Source organism: Akebia trifoliata, chromosome 13, assembly GCF_017979445.1.
Source record: "Akebia trifoliata isolate Shusen 1 chromosome 13, ASM1797944v1, whole genome shotgun sequence".
Lineage (NCBI taxonomy): Eukaryota > Viridiplantae > Streptophyta > Magnoliopsida > Ranunculales > Lardizabalaceae > Akebia > Akebia trifoliata.
Window position 1 is genome coordinate 6,703,157 of NC_141387.1, and position 22,795 is coordinate 6,725,951.

Genomic DNA, 22,795 nt, shown 5'->3' on the forward strand with positions numbered 1-22,795 from the left:
TGTTGAATTGTCCATGTGCTAATCCATTTGAGCTCAATGACCCTTAAATTTAAGAGTCGTGCTTGGGGGATATCTAGACGTGGTAGTACGCGTATGTCCGTAGATACGTTTCATTGAGGTCACTCCCTCGATAATCTAAATTTTAAAAAGAGTTAAAATCTTGAGTGTTGATAATATGACATAATTTTAATGCACGAGCTTGATGCACATAACTTATCAAAAAAGAGAAAGTTTCTCTCTCTTTTCCATTCTCTGTCCGCATATTTATTTTTTGTAGATTTCAAATCTTAAAAAAGATCGTTGGACCCACTTTGATTATCACATTGACAATCCAACAGCACATACATCTAGATTTTATGAAAATATTCATATTAAAAAAACAATTTATTTTTCAAACTTGATCCATGGTGTTTAAAATAGATAACTATTGAGCACTCACATTTAAAAATAAAATTCAACGGTGAAAAATAACATTTTTTTTTTATCCTCTACAATCCGATTTTATCAGATCATGATTTTGAATATCACAAGGTGATTAGATATGAAAGTTTCTTTTTTTTACTATAGGTAAAAGAGAAAAACTTTTTTTTTTTTTTTTTAATAAGTTATGTGCTTCTACGTCAGCATCCGTCAAGTCCGTCTACTAAAAGACGTTAAATTATCAAACACTCTAAAATCTTACTAACTTAATAAGGAAAGTGTTTTTTTTTTTTGAAAAAATTATTTGCAATTTAAACAATTTAGAGGGCCTCTTCAGAAATTCTAAAAAAAAAGGTAATCGCTGGAATCTTTAGAAAAAAAAGGCCATCGTGGGATGGGTGGGGCCATGCAGCTGTAGAGTCGTTGACCCCAAGGGCTAGGGAGAACTCTCAACTTAGATTACCGACAGATGCCCGTGAAGTCCGAAGACTGTCATAAAATCTACTGGCTATATCCGGTCAAATCTCACCCATCTAATCGAATCTACGTCTCTTTGACCTTTTACTCATCTTGTACTTATTAGATCACCCTTACCTCTACCACCTATTAAACCCCACCAAACCCACTTTTTTTGGACTTTCATGAGAGAGAGTGAGTTGGGTATTGTTGGCAGGCGACTTGTGAAGAAGACAAGAAAAGAAGATTTTGAAGGTCAGCTCTCATGTCTTCAGTTTAACTATTTAATACACAAAAGTCATTAAAAAACACATTCTTTTTATTTATTTATATATTTATGATGGAAGTAATAGTGTGTGTTCTGTTAGGTTGTTGTTTTGATTATCTTTCTTTCTCTAGTTCTGTCCATTGTTAATGAAAAGAAAATATAATGAGATAGTGAGGTTTGGGTATTATCTTCGATTTGGAAAAGAGCCCTTTTTCAGAAAAATAAAATAGTAGCTTCTTGAGTAAGGTGTTGGGTTCACAGGGAACCCTTACTTCAGTTGTAAGTGATGTTATTATGATCTTCATCGGGGTAGTTTTTGAGGTGTTTTGAGATTTGTTGTTATTTTTTTGGTCTAGGGATCTGATTTGAGCTCTTGGGATCTATTTTATTTTGCTTCATTTGCAAGTCTTGTTTCAATTGTTCTTTCTGACTTCTTGTTGTTTTGTGGGTCTGAAGGTTCTTCAATCAATTTGTGGAGCAATATCAAATTTGAACAAGGCATGTGGGTTTCATTGTTATTTGGTCTATGGATCTGATTTGAGCTCTGGGTCTTTTCCTTGTTTGCTTCATCCGCAAGTGTTGTTTGGCTGAGACTTTTGTGTGGCTTTTGAGGTGCTTTTTGGGATGTGGGATTGAAGTTTTCTCATATGTGTTCCTTTCTTTCTTTCTTTCTTAGTATGTAGAGTAAGATCAGATTGGTAAAGGTTTATCAGGTGTTGGGCTTTGATTTGAGTAATGGTGGTGCTGGAGTTTGTGCCAATGAATTTCCTCAAATGGGTTCTCCTAGTTTCCTTCTTTTGGTCATCTTTTGGTCTTGAAACTATGAACCAGAGCTGTGATCGAAATGACTTTCAAGCATTAAAGGAATTTGCAGGGAACCTCACAAATGGGTCGATTATCTCGACATGGTCAGATGGATCTAATTGTTGTAAATGGGATGGTGTTATCTGTGAAAATGGGACTAATGGGTCGGTTTCAAGTAGGGTGACCATGTTAATTCTGCCTCGCCAAGGTCTAAAAGGGATGATATCGCCGTCATTGTGTCATCTAGATCAGCTGAAATTGCTCAATCTTTCGTTCAATCTTCTTGAAGGTGTAGTTCCTAAAAAGCTCTCCAACTTGCACCAATTGGAGGTTCTTGATCTCAGTTACAACATGCTATCAGGACCGATTTCGGGGACACTAGTTGGTTTAAAATCAATCCGATTGCTTAATATCTCTAGCAATTATTTTAGTGGAGATTTGGTCGAACTCAGGGCTTTTCCGATTCTCGCTGTCTTTAATATAAGCAACAATTCTTTCACTGGCCGGATTGATAGTAAAATCTGTGGCATCTCAATTGCGTTTGGGATTCTTGATTTATCGATGAACCAGTTCTCGGGAGGTCTCTTGGAAGAAAGCTTTTCAAATTGTAGTACATCTCTCAAACAATTGTACTTGGATTCCAATTCGCTCTCGGGCCATCTTCCAGATACTCTATTTTCAATGTCATCTTTGGAGCAGCTATCGATCTCCGCCAATAATTTCTCGGGTCAGTTAACCACGAGACTAAGTAAGCTCTTCAATCTTAAATCTTTAGTTATTTTCGGAAACCGATTCTCAGATCCCCTACCAAATGTGTTTGGCAACCTTACAGAACTAGAACAGTTTATTGCACACACTAATTTCTTCTCCGGGCCATTGCCTTCATCTCTGGAACTCTGTTCAATGCTTCGGGTTCTTGATCTTCGGAACAATTCTTTATCGGGATCTATTAGTCTTGATTTCACTGGAATGCCTAATCTCACTTCACTTGATCTTGCCACTAATCATTTAATGGGTCCCCTTCCTACTACACTATCAAGTTGTCGGGAATTGAAAACCTTAAGCCTTGCTAAGAACAACTTTTCTGGCCCAGTCCCCAAAGAATTCGCAAACCTCGCATCCCTTTCTTTACTCTCTTTGTCTAACAACAGTTTTGAGAACTTAAATGCGGCGTTAGACATCCTGCAGCATTGCAAAAATCTTACCACTCTTATCCTCACCAAGAATTTTCATGGAGAAGAAATTCCAAGCAATGTTAGTGGGTTTGAAAACTTAACGATCTTTGCCATTGGAAACTGTGCTCTTAGAGGCCAAATCCCTATGTGGTTATTGAATTGCAGGAAGTTACGGGTTCTTGATTTGTCGTGGAATCGCTTAGGTGGTACGATCCCTCCTTGGATTGGTCAGATGGACAATCTTTTTTACTTGGACATATCGAATAATTCTCTAACAGGAGAAATCCCGAAAAGCTTGACAGGTTTAAAGAGTCTTATTTCCCCAAACAGTTGTTCACAAGAGGTTACTACATCTGTTGTTATACCATTATACGTAAAACGTAACCAAAGTGCTAGTGGTCTGCAATACAACCAGGCTGCAAGTTTCCCTCCATCATTATTATTGAGCAACAATAACATTAGTGGGACTATATGGCCTGAGATTGGGCGGTTGAAGGGGCTCCATGTCTTAGATTTGAGCAACAACAACATCACAGGGACCATTCCGAATAACATTTCGGAGATGGAGAACTTGGAAGTTTTGGATCTGTCGTGCAATGATCTCTACGGGTCGATCCCGCCGTCTTTTAACCAGCTCACATTCTTATCGAAGTTTAGTGTGGCAAATAATCACTTACGAGGAGTGATTCCAACCGGGGGACAGTTCCTTAGCTTCCCTAACTCAAGTTTCGAGGGGAACCCTGGATTATGTGGGACATTTGGTCCTTCTTGTGGTCCAGCTGGCAATAATACAGGGTTGAAGCCCGAGATCCGATCTGGACCAAATGGTAAGATTGATCGAAGCAGTATTATTGGTATAACAATCAGTTTAAGTGTGGGTATTGCCTTGCTTTTCGCTGTTGTCCTTCTTAGTATGTCGAGGAAAGTTGTCGGAGATCCAGTCGATGATGTGGAGGAGGAAATATGTGGGCCACACAGGTTATCTGATGCACTCGGGTCTTCAAAGTTAGTTCTTCTCTTTCAGAATTCGGATTGTAAGGAGCTAACCATTGCTGACCTACTGAGATCGACAAACAATTTCGACCAAGCAAACATAATTGGTTGTGGAGGATTTGGTCTGGTGTACAAAGCCAATCTCTCAAATGGAACAAAAGCTGCAATCAAGAAGCTATCGGGTGACTGTGGTCAGATGGAACGTGAGTTCCGAGCTGAAGTCGAAGCCCTTTCAAGAGCTCAACACAAGAATTTAGTCCCTCTTCAAGGGTATTGCCGGCACATGAACGATCGATTGTTAATCTACTCGTACATGGAGAACGGGAGCTTGGATTATTGGCTTCATGAAAGGGTTGATGGAGGGTCGGCATTGAAATGGGATGCTAGGCTTAAGATAGCTCAAGGAGCGGGCAGAGGACTGGCTTACTTGCATAAGACATGTGAACCTAATATCGTCCATCGGGATGTAAAATCTAGTAACATTCTCTTGGACGACAAATTTGAAGCTCGTTTAGCAGATTTTGGTCTCTCGAGGCTCCTTGATCCTTATGATACTCATGTGACGACTGATCTTGTCGGGACTTTAGGATACATTCCTCCTGAATACAGTCAGACAATGACGGCTACTTTCAAAGGTGACGTTTACAGCTTTGGGGTTGTTCTGTTGGAGCTCCTTACTGGTAGGAGGCCCGTGGATGTGTGTAAAGGAAAGGGTTGCCGGGACTTGGTGTCATGGGTTCTTCAGATGAAATCCGAGAAGAAAGAAGAACAGATAATCGATACATCTATTTGGAGTAAAGTTCAGGAGAATCAGCTTCTAGAGGTACTTGGAATTGCATGTAAATGCATAGACTCGGATCCAAGACGTAGACCTTCCATTGAACTAGTTGTTTTATGGCTTGATAGTGTTTGAACTCATGATACCTAACCTTTGGGTTAGGTCATGTTTTACTCTTATACTTATAATGATATAAGGTTTGACATAGATGGAATTTGTGATGCTATGTCCCAAATTGGAAGATATATAGGTTGTAAAAAAGAAACATTTTGTTCTTGTAGGTATATATGGTTGTTAGAGCAACTGTTACACCCGTGTTTCCACGTTGGGTGGTCTCTGAGATACACCATAAAGTTATAAAGAAATTAGTTTTCAATCTGTTTCCATTGTATACTGCAACGTTAGAATTTTGTTTGCTTTGAAAAAAAATTACTCTCAAAGGGTGTCGAATATTTCAAATCTGCGAGTTTAGCTCATTTTTTAAAGATTATTATTGCTTTATATGTTTGATACATGTCTCAGATATGAAGATTGAAGGCTTGAAGGCCATTAGAATCCCTTCTCTTATAGTTGGAGAATAATTCCTTCCCCTTTGCAATTGTAAGTACACTTTCTTGAGATATTTTGAGCTGTGCCGTTACATTATCTGATTTGGGTTTTGTAATTGAAGCTTGAGTTTGAATTTCTGTACTGTTACTTTTATGATGCAAGCATGAGTAAGGCTTTCCACTTGTCAACTGTTGAGTTTAGTCCCACATCGGACACTCATTGCCTTGTCTCTCTCCGTATAAGCTCATGGGCCTCTCCACTCATTACCAGTTAGGTTTGAGTTGGACCCCCAAATTTATCACCAACCATGTCATCTATGAATATGTATTCTTCATATTCATTTAAACTTAAGCTATAGTATTAGATCAAATTTCTACCATTTTGCCAAAGCTGTCAAAACAAATGACATCTTTTATGAACATTCTTGTCGATTGAGTATGCCACATGGGGAGTCATTTTATCATGATTCTTCCATATAACTGCTTGTTTTCTTACCATTTGTGGATTTACATTTTAGTGTGTAAATCATATCTCGCTTTGCCATGGCCCTGAAATAGAGTTTGTGATCACTCCTCCAACCATCAGAAGAGAGTACCTTCTATTTGCAAATTCATCGACAAGTTATACCCACTCTATATTTTTAGCCAAACTTAAACTCCATTGCTTTCATCATCGAAAGCTCTCCACAAAACTTTGTGAATGGTATCGATCTAGGAAGTATTTTTGACTAATTTTACCGATGCTACATGTTCAGTCCGTGCTTCAAACAATTTTGTGTTTCTCCAAATTACCATATCTTATGTGAATAGTTACCCATGAAGGAAAACTAAACTCAATCACTTGTTGCCGATATCTTTTAATTTTCACGTTGAGGTCTATCCCATAGATTCTTAGGGTCATGTAAAACACTTCTTAGATTGCTCCCTAAAGAACGATTTTTTATTATTTTATAATTTATTATTCTGAAGTTGGTGGTTATTTTGCAATCGAAGTTGTCACATCAACGGCATATGATAAAGTTGAATGGCTCATTCAAATATAATTTTTGTTTCAACTCAAATTATAAAATTTGATTCCAAGGATGCAAATCTTCTGGTCATTTCCGTGGAAGAGGTTTAAGACAAGGAGATCCTCTTTGACTAGATTTGTCTGCCATAGAAGTCTTCTCTAGACGTTCAATTGAAGAAAAAAAGTAAATCCTTCTTTATTTTTACTTTTTATAGTTGGATAGAAGATGCTAATAGAATCCATTTTTCATATTTCGATAATGGATATTGTGTATGTGGATCCTATAAAATTGCTTTCCGAAAGATTATGAAAATGCCAAGGATTGAAGAATAAAAATCCAATCAAGAATACCATGATAGTGACAATTCATATGATTGATTTGCAAAATGCCGTTACGATTCAGCTTGAAATCATTTTGGGATGAACGGAGTCGAAAAATGGTTATGAAACCTGATCCGATCCTAGAGATTGTAGATAAGGGAGATGCATTTGTAGTGAGGGATGGTGTTGGCATTCCTCAATGGATCGGATCTGGGTAAATCTACGACCGATCCAATAAGAATTGGATTTAGAACTGATCCAATAAGAATCGGATTGAACTCTTGTTGGGTTGTGGTTTTGTGTTTTTTTTTTTTTTTTTAAATTTCAATAACAATTGGACTGGGAAGTGGTTGATCCAGAACTGGTCTAATGGGTTATTAAATTGAATCATTAGATCAAGAACCAGTAATCGGATCGGAGGGATTGGATGTTGGATCTGATCCGATCCATTGACAACCTTTAGAAATGAGAGAACATGAAGTGAACAAAGCTGAACAGCTTCTATGATGGGCAATAAGGCATTTATTGGGTGATTTTGTTGTTTGGTGAATATTAGAGATACCCCCTGTATTTTCAAACTAATAACATACACCAAGACCTTGGTCGTTTCTGAGAGACTAATAGAAAATGGCCTAAATGTCCTTCTCTTCAACCTCTATAAAAAAAAAAAAAAAAAAAAACTCATTTTTCTTCCCAAAATCAATCATCTTCTCTCTCTTTGATATTATAATTTTATGCCCTGACCATCAACCTTAACATAGAAAACGATATGATTTTAGATAGAAAAATCGAGGGCTTTCTACAAAAGGTTAAGATGAGGTTGACAATGATGGGACGAATACGAAGCAAAATAATTCACTATAGAGGTTGGAGTGCTTGAAGATGACAGATTTTGACAGAAAAAATCAAGGTTTTTAACTAGAGGTTCAAGATGGGGTGTTTAATTCATTTTATATTAGTCTTCCAAAGTATACCGAGGTCAAGGAGTATGTAACTCGTTTGAAAATACAGAGCATCTCAAATATTCACCAAAATATGGAGGGTCACAAATCTAAATCACCTCGTATGCAACCGAAGTGGAGGATTTAAACCTTCTACGTAAGCAATAATCTAGGGAATTAATGCTGAAAATATATCATTTTCAAAATTTCCTTGAAATATGACTCATTTTGATTAGCAAAGAAATTTTATAGCTTAAATAAAAAATATAATTAATAAATAAAAAATATAATTTTAATTAGAGATTACTTTAAAACATATAATTAATATAAAAATATTTATATATTATTATATGAAGTTGAATTAGGTTCTCTCAAACCCTTAATCTGAGCTCAATCCGAATTAAGGTTGGGTTGAGTTATTCTAACCTAGGCTCAATTTATGCTCTGCATAATTCGGCCCAAGCTTGCCCATCAATCGGGTTGAGCTCGGTCCAACCTACCCAAAGTTTCGTAAAAACGCAAAATTTTGCAGTGAAAATATTTTCACCATGAAACTTGACAAAGTTTTGAAACCAAACATCAGCAAAAATTTAACTGTATTTTCAATCCTTAGTGGGTCATGAGGTCAGTCTCTCAAGCTCAACCTTTTGTGTGCCTATATCATCCTAGTAAAGCTCATTGCGTTGATTAGAATGTCAAAATTAGGTGTTGGATTGTAGTTTTAGGGCATTAGTAAAGTAGGTATGGCAGGCAAGTATGATGAGATCAGTTGGAAATTGGATTTGTTTGGATGCAAGGTTGGATCTGGTCAGTTAGGGAAGACTTAAAGTTAAGGCCTCTAATTTATTAAGTGTCGGGATCGCATAAGGTGTCCCGTTTCGATAGAGAGGAATAGTGTTTATGTGGCACAATGTCATTAGATAGTAAAGACATTGGGCTCCGTGAACGGTTTGATTAGGAGTTTGAGGTGTTTTAAGCACCAACTAAAATGTCGCACGTAGACACCTATTCTATTTTATAAGAACAGAACACCATATTGGATCTTGAGTCATTTATTAATTAGCTGCTTAGGGTTAGGATTGTAAATTGATTAGATCAGACCCGAAATCCCATCTTTTCTTGCTCTGATCCAATCCTTAGTGGGGCTTATCAAGGGGGTTTTTACTCAATTCGTTTCATCGATCGAGAAGTTTGTCACAAGTCCCTTGCATATAAATATTGTGTGAAATGAAGGGAGATTCACGTATCATCAAAGTGAATTTATCGTTTTATAAAAATTCTAGACGAACAATTAAGGAATTTTGGCTAAAACTTGAAGATGAGAGCATTTAAGTCCATTTTTAAGTTGTTCAAAGTAGAATGAGCTCAAGTGAGCGTAACTTCAGTTTGAAAACACGGGTTGTCTCAAATATTAACCAAAACATGGAGAAGAATGTCTAAATCACCTTAATTTTTTTTTTAATGAATTTTTTTTTTTTTTTTTTTAATCTAATGACCCCTACTCACCATTATTCAAGTTATTTAAGTTCAAAATTGAGTATTTTAATTTTTTTTTATACTTTTTATTTCAAAGTTTTTCTTGACAAACCAAGGAGGGAACATGTCTTTGTCTCTTAGAAAATGGACAAACTGTTTCCACAAGAATTGTTCCCAAACAATGACTTTCTTCTGATTGGGAGAGAAGCATTAACACAAAAACCAACAAAAAGGAGGGATGAGAATTAAAGATCCTTTTTGAAGGAAGAAAAGGGGATCCATTTTAATAATTAGGCATATTTTGTGCATTTTTAGCTCAAATCTATTGATAATATCGTAATCAGACGAATCGACTCCAAAATGTTACAAAAAAAAATTTTAAGACCTTTTACATGCATAAGCATTGGACATAATATACAAGACTATCGATTGGATAGGTGGTCAACTAACCCTAACCACCCAACCAAATAAATGAGGGCCTTGATCTTGATCCCACAAAGTAGGGTCGAAGTATAATTCTTAAGTTCATTGAATTTAGGTTACGTAATTAGGATTCAACAACCTGGCTTCAAATATATAGTATGAATAGTTTATATTTACGCCTTATTTTTTATCCTTGTTGGTACTCATATATGAAGGATCTATATTAATATCATATTTGACATTCAATCTGACATGAATTGCCTATTGTGAAGGTCATCTGCATATACTTTTAATATATTCATAATCTCATGAAAAACTATTCTGATGGACTAAAAGTAAGATTTTGGTATCAAATTTATGCGAGATGTCCATGAAACGTGTCACAGATGGAAGTGTTTTTGGGAATCTTTTAGCTCGATACCCAAGTCAAGGAGCAAAGAAGAGTGACTATGTGCATTATACGCAAAACTCACCCTCTGGCACAACGAGCATCGGGTGGCAAAAAAACCTTGACATTGAACGAACTTCCTCAACAATGCTTGGCATGTTTTAGTAAATCCCAACGTAAAAAAGGACTCTTTTGTCAATGATAAATACATGCCAAATCATTTTATTTATTTATTTTGATTGGTAAGTCTATTTTTAATGAATTCAGTAATTCGATACTTGTGGATTTAAATGCAAGGTCTCTGGAATCATCACCCAAAGACTCAACCAATTAAGCTAGTTGACACCTGTGACACATGCCAAATCTTATATTGAAAAACTCCGACGACATTCCTAAATCATGAAGAGGTGACAGTGACTTATGACAACCGTGGCCTAAAAGGATGAAGCAATGACTATAGGATGGTAATCTAACAAAGTCGAGATCTAACACAATGCCAAACATTGTCGACATAAAAGGGGATGGAAACAAACAAAGTTATCGCCAACCAAAAATTTAGATGTTACAAGGGCTATAGGAGGAGTTGGCACAACAAGGTCAAGAGCGGAAGAGCGTTACGGAGAGATCGATACGAGATAATCCAAGACAGATCTATACCAACATCCGAACACCCTACATGGTGTCTATAGTTTCCATTCACCAATTTTGGGGAAATTAATCATACATCCAATCAAAAAAAAAAAAAAAAAATTCCATCATCAATCATGGATTAGCTGAACCACGTGTAAATCCAAAGGGATAGGGTTAATTGATGTTGATGGACCCCAGTTGCATTAGATAGCTGTCTCCATATCTCTGTCGCACGAACAACATGTTAGCGTTTGTCCTTTTTGGGTGAAGGCCGTGGAGCAGTTGCAACTCTTAACGGACACGGACGTCACTCCTCACTCTGGCCTCTTCCGTTACTTGGCCTGGGGCTGTGGCACGTGCTCCATCACCCCCTCTAACAAACAACAAAACTTCGCTATCTTGCAATAAAGCTCAAGTTTGATGCCCCAATCTTCCATGTAAGAGATAGATGACCTCCGGATCTTGGAATTTTAAAGTGGGACCCATCTCTCTTTTCTAGAGAACTGCTATTAACACACCAATTTTTACTTGTAACACATCATTCATATGTAAATCATAATCATTAAAATTCTCCGAAATTTAAAAAAAAAAAAATAGAAGAAACGTGATAATATGACCTGTCAGGTGACATACTCAATCGACTCCCTGACGCAACAAGTTTGAGAATCGTAGATCTTTATGCCTCAAGATACACGATAGCACTTCCCCTATAAAATGTGTATCCCGAGGGAGCCACGTATCCCAAGTATGCCACTTGACAAGTCATATTATCATGACTAAAAAAAAATCTTAAAATTCTCCAAATAAGATATTTATTGATTAAATTGGTAATCAATGTTTTATAAATTACTCACAAAATATGATAATATTTTTTACCCTTCTCCTTCAAAATTTTATTTTCTTTAACATTCAAATTCCAATGACAAAATAGAATTTTATGGAAATTGAAGATTGAAGATGATGGGTAACCCCAAAGGGTTGGTTTAATGGTAATTTCAAATCAATAAACGATTAATACCCATAGGTTGTAAGTTCAATACCTAATATTAGCAATAATTCTTCAAGGGTCACTTGCGAAGGCGCACTCTCACTTACCCGGTGTGTGTGATGAATGGGCATTGCACAAACCCCATGACTAGTCCTTAGAGAATACCATGGTCTATGAATTGAACAAAACCTAGATATAAGCTCAGTCCATTATTTACAAGATACTTCATTATCAAACAAAATGACAATGAGTTTTAGTAAGAAGTCCTAAAATATCATTTGTACATTATCTGAAAATTTCTCAAATTTTATACCAATTTTTTATGAATTTATCCGAATTGAAACCTCATCGAATAACTACTGAATCCTAATTTTTTTTATTACAAATAAAATGGTTGGGGTGTTGTAAGTAAAAGTTGGTGTGGCGATAGAATTTCTCTTTTCTGTAGAATAGAATCATGGAGATTGACACATGTCACCACTGAACAGTAGAAGAGAATAAAATGAAAGATGGAAGTGGTGGTAACTGGTGAAAGAGAGAGAGAGAGAGTTGCTGAAGTTCATTAGTTATACTTTTTAGCCTTTAATCTCTAACTTCTTCTTCTTCAATTGTTCTCTTGCTTTCTTCTTTATTCTTCTTTAGTTCTTACTTTGTCAATCAAACTGGGTTTCTCTTTTTCTCTATCTTTATTTGAATTCTTTTGTTAAAGTTCTTGTATTTGGTTATTTAATCCAATTAACGATCTGGGTTTCTTTCTTTTTTCTCAATCTCTTTCTCTCTCTCTCTCTCTCTCTCTCTCTCTCTCTCTTTTAATTTTATTTGATGAGGAAGAAATTTGTGATTGAAGTTGAAATGAAGGTATCAGTTTCTCTGTTACTGTACTATTAGTCAACCAATTTTCCTGAAAAGTCTCTCTCACAAATTCAGAAATTTTACATCACTTTCTCTCTCTTCGTGCATCAAACGTACTTCCTCTTCTCAATCTTGCAGAATTAACCGGTGAGTATCTCTCGTTTCATCTCCATCTCTCTACCTCTTCAGTTCTTTTTATCAGATAAAGAGGTAAAGAGAGTTGAAGATCTAAAAATGAGATTTTGATGGGTTGGTAGAGAAATCAGAGATCAGAAATCCCTCTCTTTCTCACTTTTCTTCTTCTAAACTCTAGTTTCTTTTGACGGGTATCAAGAATTCCTTCTTCGAAAAGTAACGATTTCTGCTGTTTTGCTTTTGCTTCTCTGCAAAGATTCTCAAAAACCCACTCACCGATACGATACGTTTCGTACCCAATTCGTAACGCCGAGAGAGAGAGAGAGAATGGAGGGGGTGCAACAGCAGGATCGAAGAGAAATAAAGCCACACCAGGAAACCCAACCACCACCACCACCACAACAACCTCAAAAATGTCCTCGTTGTGAGTCTCTAAACACCAAGTTTTGCTATTATAACAACTACAGTCTCTCACAGCCTCGTTACTTCTGTAAGACTTGTAGAAGATATTGGACTCAAGGAGGAACCCTAAGAAACGTTCCTGTTGGTGGTGGGTGTAGAAAGGGAAAAAGATCAAAGAAACCCTCTTCTTCTTCTGATAATCTCCTCAACAACAACCCATCAAATTTACCAACAATTACAACAACAACACAAACCCAATTGAGGAACAAAGGGATTGATCAGAACATTTCATCCTCTACAATACCCACTTCAGTGCCTCCAATTTATTATCCTAGTGGAGGGTTTTTATCTTCTCTTGCAGCAATTCAATCTTTCAATCAACCCATTAATGTTGGTGGAGATTTTGTTGGGGGTTCTAACATGGCTCTGTTACAAGGATTCAATCTTCCTTCTTTTAATCCACAACTTCATCATCAGCAACAACAGCGTCTTCAGCTTCATCAGCCACAAGTTTTCAGCATGGGTAGTTCAGATCATACTTTGGAGGATAATATAATTCAACCAAATAGTACTTCTACTTCTCATCAAGAGTGGCCTCATCAAAGCTTCAACAACAACAATTCTAATCATCCTATCTCCTCTGAAGCTGGTTATTGGAGCAACAACAACAATACTAGTGGTACTAGTGGTTCTTCTTTGAACCCATTACACTGGAATGATCTATCAGGTTTTGGTTCATCACCCCCACCACCATCTTCTTCTTCTTCACCTTCTTTCTTGTAATTTATAGGATCATCAAACTTCATGACCCCACTTCATAAATTCAGTTTTTGTTTTTTTAACTTTTTTCTCTACAAACATCATTGAAAACTTTTTTTTTTTTTTTTTTACTTTTTTCTATGTGGGTATGTTGAAAATTGCTTGAATAACACATGGGTGGGAGAGGTTATTGTGATGTGGGTTTTCTTGGGTAAGTGTTCAAACTTTAAACTCTTGATGGGTATTTCAGTTATTTTATTTAGCTTCCAATCTTGTTGCATGATCATAGTCTGTAATGTATCACTCAGAGAGAAAGATGAAAGTGAAGAAGACAAGACTCAAGAGTTTTATGTTCTTTAAAGTTGACAAGATGGTTCTTTTTTAGCGCATGTGCGTTCCAATCCTCTTTCTCTCTCAGGGATGTTAAGAGATCTAAGACTAAATTTTCCTAGAGATTTACACGCACACACACAAAGATTAGCAATGTCTAGAGACCGAATCTTGATTCTTTGGTACAATAAAAGAAGCTGAGAAAGAATGTGTGGGAAGGTGTGTGGTGGCGGAGATTGTGGTTTCCGAAGCTCAGCATATCTTTTGGCTGCCAAAGTAAATATCTCTACTCAGAGAATAAATTCTTCTCTCTCTTTCTCTCTCTCACTGGTTCCACCCCCAAATTCCTTCGTTTAGGCTGGTTTTAAGTATTTAATAAAGCATTAAAAGAAGGAAAATGTTAGATATCGAGACATACTGTTTTTTGGACTCACCACTTGCATCCAACCAAGTTGGATCACCAACAAAATGTCCCTAGATTATACACTTCTCTCTTGATTTAAAAACCTAGTCTTTTTTTTTTCCCTAGTTGTTTATGATTTTGACTTTATGAAAGGTTGATGGATGCTTTTATTAGGTTTTTGTCAAGGTCTTATGGCGTGGAACATGACATTTTTTCCATGTACGGTAGTCGTCATGGACTTATTGTATTGACCACTGAAATGTTTTAGGGTAGAAAAATATTATAAGATATGTGATTGAATTAATAATGCGAGTTTCTTAGGGAATCCTCTCCAATATTATGAAAGGAGAGAAATTTTCATTTCTAATTAAGAGTGTTGCATAGGGAGTAGATCTTCTATAGTGTTTTTTTTTTCCATTCCTGTTAGGGGTGCACATGATTCGGATTTGTGGCAAAATCGGAATCGAAACAAACATGATCAATTCTACAAATTTGGAATCAAATCAATTCAATTACCCTATAGAATCGAACCAATCCAAACCAACCTTGATTCGGATTGGTTCGGATCTGTTCTCGGTTCTCATATTTATTATTTTCAATAGTAAAATTAAAATAGTTAAAACTTAAAATTAAACAAAATAAATATAAAAAAGCCATCACGCATAACACATTAAAAATGAAAATCATGAAAAAATTATAAAATAGACAAAAGAAACTAAGAAAGGTAACGAGTGGCAAGGTGAGGGAGACAAGACTAGGTTTTCTTTCAAGAACTTGAAGAAAAGAGAATACATGAAAGAAATTAAGAAAGGGATTTAAGACTTTGAGTATTGTTTGAATGTTTTTACCTTTTATCTTTTAAGATTATATTTTATTTTTAAATATATATATATTATAATAAATATAAAATTGATTCGATTCTCGGATTTGTACGGTTCTATTATACCCCTAATTTGGAATCGAACCAAATCAATCAATTTTGTGTTTTACAATTCATACCTGAACCAAATCATGCTCAATCCAAATCAATCCAATCCAAAAGGTTTTCGATTGGTTCGGTTCTCGGATTTACCCGATCCACTATGCACCCCTAGTTCCTGTAATAGTTTTCGACGATTAGTTAACATGTTGAGTTTGGTGATATAAAATCATCATATTTTTTTATTTTTGTGGGTTGATGGATTTTTTCACTTTTGTAGGCTATTTTAGTTTTTTTTTTCTTTTATTAGCTTATGAAAAACAAAAGGGAGTTCCTTAATAGTAATTATGATCCATAAAAGGAGATTTCTCTAAAATCGAATTTTCTCTTTGGTAGAGGGTGTGAGAAAACATGAAGTCTTTATAAGTATTTTTTGTTCTCCTGTAACATCTAGAAATTCAAAGTTCTTGAGAGTGATCTTTACATTGTGATCACAGGAATGGAATTGGGATTTTTTTGTTTGGGTTCTTACTAGAATTGAGTGTAGAAATTTGGCGGATTTTACCAAAGTGTTGGAGGTAAGTATAGACCTCCATTGTTGTAATTTCTTCCTTGTTTAGTAACTTTCTACTTGCCGACTTATTTGTGGATGTACCCCTGTTGTAGGTTAACCACATAAATCTTATGTTGTGGTTGTGTACTTATGTTCATTTCTCTACTTTCTTTATTGTTACTTGCACTTGCTTTGCAACACATTTTTGGAGTATGATTATTGAAATTAATCCATTTGTTGTTAGAAGAGATTAATTTCGATAATTGATTTCAGTGTGTGACTTGGGATCTTACCAAAACATAACAAAATCCAATTGTTTAAATTTGAAAGTTTAGTGCTCCTTGATTTTCAACGCCCTTGTCTAACCTAAAATAGGTCTTTTTTTCTATTAGTTTTTAAATTTAATCGAAGGCACGAAAGCTAAATGATTGTGGTGTTTATCTTTTGCAACATGTCACTCTCTTGACTGTCGTAAAAATGATGCTGGGAGTTATAGGAATAAAATTCTACAGATGATTTACTCCCATTCGTGGATACCCATTTTACTAGAATAAATAAAAAATTATTTTGGATTCTTCTTCTTCTATACCCAGCTAGTTGGGTCTAAAAGTAATCAAAATCAATGTTGTTTATTTTATAGGTATCCAAAATCTATTTGTTATTTTATTTGTTTTCATAATGTAGATGGTTGAAGGTTTTCCTACCTCTTATTAAAATTAATAATTGCTATTATTTAAATTTCTTTAAGTTTTCATGTAAATTACGTGTTCACTTTTAAAGTGGGACACTTCTTTTTAAAAAAAAAACACTATTGTTGTTTATAAAGGAATTTTAATTTTTTTTTTTTTTAAAATGGACTCATATATTGACGAGACAAATTGTAACTTTATTTTATCTATAATAAACATGTTTTTAATGAGTTCAATAACTTTGTTATGACAAGATTTTGCTATGGTATCATCACAACCAAAGACTTTACAAACTAAGTTAGTTGGTATGTGCAAATTGTAATTGTATTATTAATATTTTTTATCAATAATATGTTGTGTTCTTGGAAGAAACTCTCATCTTTTGATGTGTTTTTTTTTTTTTTTTTAATAAAAATAATAAATAAATAAAAATTAATGATTCCAATTCTAGGTAACTCAAGAGCCAAACCTATCAATATGAGATCATCCAAATCTCTTGAGTGTGTATGAAGTACAAATTTTCTCACTTGTATTCCTATTGAGTGAGTGAATGAGTGTCTCTATGAGTTGAGGAAAAAAGTACATGGATAATACACTAGGAGGTTACTTATGTAACACGTGAATCACACTAATCTTACTTCAAAGATTCTCTCTCAATCACAACTGATAATGTATAATGGATGGGTGATTGGGCCTCTCCATCTTTTGCTACTGGCCTGCCTAGCTAGTCATCATCTTGTCCTTCCATGGTTTGCATGAGAAACCACCCACTCTGTCTGGCCTTATAATGCCTCATCTGAATTCAATGATATTTACATGTAGGACCAATTTTTATTTTATTTTTTTTCCTAAAAATATCACTAATGTATAGCTACTAAGTTATTGGTGGACCCACTTTTCCATCACCATCTCATCAAATATTGGAATTTGATGTGGTTCCCCACCAATATGTGGGTATTTGCAGGACATCCGTTGTACGCACTCCATTATAGAAGGGACAGATTTAAAAATATTGCATCTTAGAATGTTTATTGTTTAATTATAAGTCCATTTTCGTCAACAAGTGCGTCACCTCATGGATTAGCTAAATCTCATAAGTGATTCAACCTTCTTTGCAAAAATATAATAAAAGTTATTATTATTTATTTGTTTTTTTTCTTCTTTTTTTTTTTTTTTTTTTTTTTCTTTTTGAAGAATGGGTCTTGATTCTCTTAGGTGTAAAGGATAGGGATTGGGTCAGGTCAAATCGAGAATCGAATTGAATCAAGGCATTTTAGATTGATTTGATTCGATTTTTTAGTTCATTAGTTCGATTCTTATTTACAATTTTGAAAAATCGATTTGGTTCAGTTCTCGATTTAGGGAATCCTAGAATCGAACCGAACCAAACCCAAGGTTGATTTGGGTTGTGGTTCGATTCTAGGGGGTAGTTGGTTCGATTTTGATTCCGGATTTGTAGAATCAATCAAGTTCGATTTGATTACAATTGTATGCCTAACACGAATCAAACCAACCCGTGTGCACTCCTAGTAAAAGATGTTAGATGGCCAAAGGATTTAGGGCATAAATGGATCAAACTCGATTTAGATCAAGTATATCTGTATACAAATTCGGATTTCCTTATACTGATTTGGATCTAGATCCAAATCAGATCCTACTAATTTATACCATAATTGGGTCCGAGTCGAATCAGATTGTATAGTTCCGAACATTTGATATTTTGTTGCAAACTAGTAATAATATTTTATTTTATTATTATACTCTTTCATTTTATAGGAATATATGTTGTAGAAAAGTAGTAGACAAAAAAGATATTCTGAATTATATATTTCCAAACAATATATTTGGATACGGGTGGATCCATATCCAACCAATATCAAAGTCGGGTAGAGGGACATTAAACCAAATTTGACCTATTTTTCGTTCAGGTCTACTCTAAGGATCCAAACCTGCTAAATTCGATTTTAAGTTCACTCGGATTTAGGGTCATGTTGGACCCATTTTATGCCCTAAAACCCCTAATGTGTTTCACACATATCCAACTTTTCTAATATCCAATGATGTTGGCTTATTCAACGTATGGCTATGATGGAAAGATATTATAGGATCCTAGAGATTAGTAGCACTATACTAGGGATTTCCATTGGAGTGCAGATAGTGGGTTGAAACTCAACTCTAGTCTCCATTGCATACCATCTATTACACTGTTGGCCTACTGACTAAGGCTGTCAGTGGGCTGGCTCGAGTGGGTTTCATGAGCCCTAACCCAATCTTAAGGATGCAGTCCAATCCCAAACCTAAAGAGCTTTGATTGGGTTTCAGAATGATTTTTGAGCTTTACCTAATTATGAATTCATGTACCTTTTAAAGTCCATCTAGAGTCAATCATATTACTTTTCTTTAAAATAGGGGCGCATTAATCTCCATTTTAATTGAGAAATTATATATGCATATACTTTGTGTGTGTGTGTGTGTGTGCGTGCGCGTGAGAGAGAGAGAGAGAGAGAGATCCAGTTATATGGACTAAAAGACCATCTATCTCTATGAACCACATGTCAAAGTAGCGCCTAAATACACCATCTGACGCCACATGCATATAGAACATGAAATTTTATGAACTCCTGCAAAAATAGAATTGAAAAAAGAGATTTTTTCCACCATTGGATTTATATTTTATATCTAAGGGTATATTTGATTGTATGGAAAGTGACTTTCTATAAAAAAAATAATAGTGAAAAATATGTAGGACTGGAAAATGAAATTCCATTGTTTGATTTTACTTGGATAAAATCATGGGAAAATTATCTAAAACAGATAAAGAAGAAGAAGAGGAGGAGGAGAAAGAAGATGAGAGGAGAGAGAGAAGCTTGGGACAGAGAAGAAGAGGCTTGAGAAATGATAAGAGGGAGGACGTGGTGGTGGTGGCGACAGAGGTAAGTGAGGAAGAAGAGGGGAAAACGTGGTGGTGATGGCGACGGAGGTGAGGGAAGGAAAATAAGAAGAAGAAGAAGACGAAGAGAGAGAGAGAGAGAAAGAGAAAATGAAGGTGGCTAAAGATGGTGATGACAACGATGGCAATGGTGACGATGGCGAGGTTAGTGTGATGGTGGCTATGGTAGTGATTGTGGTGTAGGGAAGAAAAATATATGAGTAGGAAAGAAGAAGATGATATTTTGAAAATAAAAAATATGAGAAAGTGAAATCCATATTTTGGTGGTTTTTTTTATCGGGGTGGAAAATTAATTTCCATAGAAAAATGCAATCAACACATGAAAAATGTTATTTTCCATGGAAATTGATTTTCCACCCTATTTTCCATGTGCAATCAAACATACCCAATGGTTGTCCATTTTTAAACTGTTTTGACTAAAAAAACACCTTTTTTGGAGAATTTTTTTTTCTCAAACCCAATCTAGACCAAAAACAAGAGGACTGAGTTGTCATTTGGACGATTTGGGGTAGTCCACATGACCCAAATGTAGACCTCAGTCCATACTCTACATGGTCCCTCAATCCATGCAACCTTTCTCATATAATATATATGTATGTATAGGGTTGGGATCCATTGACTCCTAAGAATGACACAAGAAAATAAACACATGATCCCAACGCTTTAAACACAAAATCCAATGGTTGAGATTTATGAGTATCTTGATAAGACAAATCTCGAAGATACTCATCCCAAGGATACATCTCAACCATTGGATTTTGCATTTAAAGTGTTGTGATCATGTATTTTTTTCATAAGTCGTTCTTGGAAATCAAGGGATCCTGACTAGGGGTGCAAGTTAATTCAGTTCAAATCGAGAACTGAATCAATCCGTGAATTTTGGATTGGTTTGGTTCAATTTATACTAATAACGGTTCGGTTTCGAGTTTAAAATAAAGAACCAATGAGTTTGGTTCGATTCTCAGTTCAGACGTGATAAATAACCGAATCAAACCGAAAACTGAACCAACCTGTTATTTTAAAATTAAATATAATTTTTTTTAAAAACCCTAAAGAATAACTTTTCTCATTCTATTTCCATCTTTATCTTTCCCTCCTAAACTCTCTCTATCTCTTTCTCATTTCTTGCGACTGTGGGTTGTGGGCTGTGGGCTGCTCTCAACTCTGGCGGTTGGGGTCCTCTTTCTCCCTCCTCTTGCAACTTGTAAGGCGTGTGGCTGCCAGTGTGCGGTCTGCCTCTCAACTCTGGCGACCAAAGTCATCTTTCCTTCCCTCTCTCTCTCTCTCTCTCTCTCTCTCTCTCTCTCTCTCTCTCTCTCTCTCTCCTCTTGCAACTTGCAAGGTATGCGGCTGCAGGCTATCTCTCAACTCTAACAGTCGACGGATCATCCCTACCTCTGTGATTTGGTTGCTTTTATGAATGGGTTGCTCACTTACCTATCTCTTCTATATTGTTGATTGTTAGATTATTTTTTGGATGTTTTTTTATTTATTTTGAAAATCATAAAAAATATTATTGTTTTGAAATAATTTCACTGTTTGTGCTTATGTTCTCTATTTTCTTGAAGGAGATCTTGTTATGCTTTTACGCTGTTTTATTATCTTAGTTTCTATTCTCTTATTATCACTTGACAATTTTTGGTTTTGCTCTTAAATATTAGATAAAGTTTAGTAAAAATAGATATTTTTTTATTTAACAAAAAAAAATATATTAGTTGAAGTTTTTTGACAACCCATGAAACCGAACCAAACCAAACCGAATTAAGGACGGTTTGGGTTGCTTCAGTTCTAGATCAATTCCATTCGGTTTTGGTTCCCATATAATGGAACCGACCTTGGTCGGTTCAGTTCTGATTTTGCTCTAAACCGAACCAAGTTGCACCCCTAATCCTGACCCCCTCCCCCCCCCCCCCCCCCCCCCCCCCCCCCCCCCCCCCCACACACACATATATATATATAGGGGGCGGTTCGAGGGACGTCCTCAAAACCATCTGAAAAGCAGATGTTTCTCAGTTGTTGGATGGAGAGAAAACAACGGTATAGGGGTGTTCTCACGTCAGTTCCATATAAGAAACAAGTTTTAGTTTATTTAAAAAAAACTCCCTCTTTTTTTTTTAAACAAACTCACTGCTTCTCTTAACATATCATCTCTCTCTCTCTCTCTCTCTCTCTCTCTCTCTCTCTCTCTCTCTCTCTCTATCTCTCCTCTCGACAGAAAACCCTTCGTCTCCACAAAAAATCGAATGGGCCAACTCGGTTGACCAACAATAGATTCTAGATAGACAGAATGAACTTACATGGAGTGGGAATGTGGTGAATTTCGGGAAAGACATGAACAAGATAGATAAAGCTAGAAGAAGGCTTGGTCGCATATTGCTTGAGTGCCCACAAGAGAGCTTCCATGCTGGAATTACTCTTTCCAACTGCAACGTAAATGTCTTCTTCTCCATTTTCAAATTCTTCCTTGATTGTTGTTGGGATCCCAAGTTTGGTCTCGAAGATCTCACTACAAGGCTCCTCTTCAATCTCACTCTCTATTGAAATAAAGTTGTCCGATTGGCTACTAAACACCGTGATTTCTCCATCTTCTGTCGAGAATTGGGTTGGGTTGGGTTTTCAGTGTTTGAAGGAGTGAGTTTATTTTTTTTTTTTTAAACGAGGGAGTTTTTTTTTTAAATAAACTAAAACTTGTTTCTTATATGGAACTGACGTGAGAACGCCCCTATACCGTTGTTTTCTCTCCATCCAACAGCTGAGAAACATCTGTTTTTTAGATGGTTTTGAGGACGTCCCTCAGACCGCCCCAATATATATATATATATGGGTCAAGTTCAAGGGCCATATGAGAAAACATATGTAAAAACTTTCGTTTTTAATAAAATTTTAAAATATGGGTTAGAAATTTTGGATTGAGCTGATTTTTTGTGAGGATGATCTCTATGATGGGAAGATCATCCCAAAAAAAAAATCAGCCCAATCTGAAACTTATAACCCCATTAAAAGTGATTTAGAATGTGGACCGTCGATTTTTTACCAATTTTTATCACTAATTTCTAAATCACTTTTGATGGATTTAGAAGTTTCTGATTGAGCTGATTTTTTGTGAGGATGATCTTTTCATCATAGTGACCATCCTTGACCCTTGAACCGCCCTCTATATATATATATGGGGATGGTTCAGCAGC

The 22,795-nt window shown here is 35.8% G+C and overlaps 2 protein-coding genes across 2 annotated transcripts; both read left to right on the forward strand.

The window, feature by feature from the left end:
- Nucleotides 1–1,222: 1,222 nt before the first annotated feature.
- Nucleotides 1,223–5,664, forward strand: PSKR2 (phytosylfokine-alpha receptor 2). Its single transcript, XM_086421362.1, has one exon. It carries the CDS (start codon nt 1,880–1,882, stop codon nt 5,027–5,029), a length of 3,150 nt encoding a protein of 1,049 aa, XP_086277488.1. The 5' UTR covers nt 1,223–1,879; the 3' UTR covers nt 5,030–5,664.
- Nucleotides 5,665–12,130: 6,466 nt separating this feature from the next.
- LOC147387604 (uncharacterized) lies at nt 12,131–15,151 on the forward strand. Its single transcript, XM_086421715.1, has 2 exons — nt 12,131–12,617; nt 12,862–15,151. Exon 2 carries the CDS (start codon nt 12,933–12,935, stop codon nt 13,788–13,790), a length of 858 nt encoding a protein of 285 aa, XP_086277841.1. The 5' UTR covers nt 12,131–12,617; nt 12,862–12,932; the 3' UTR covers nt 13,791–15,151.
- Nucleotides 15,152–22,795: the final 7,644 nt, after the last annotated feature.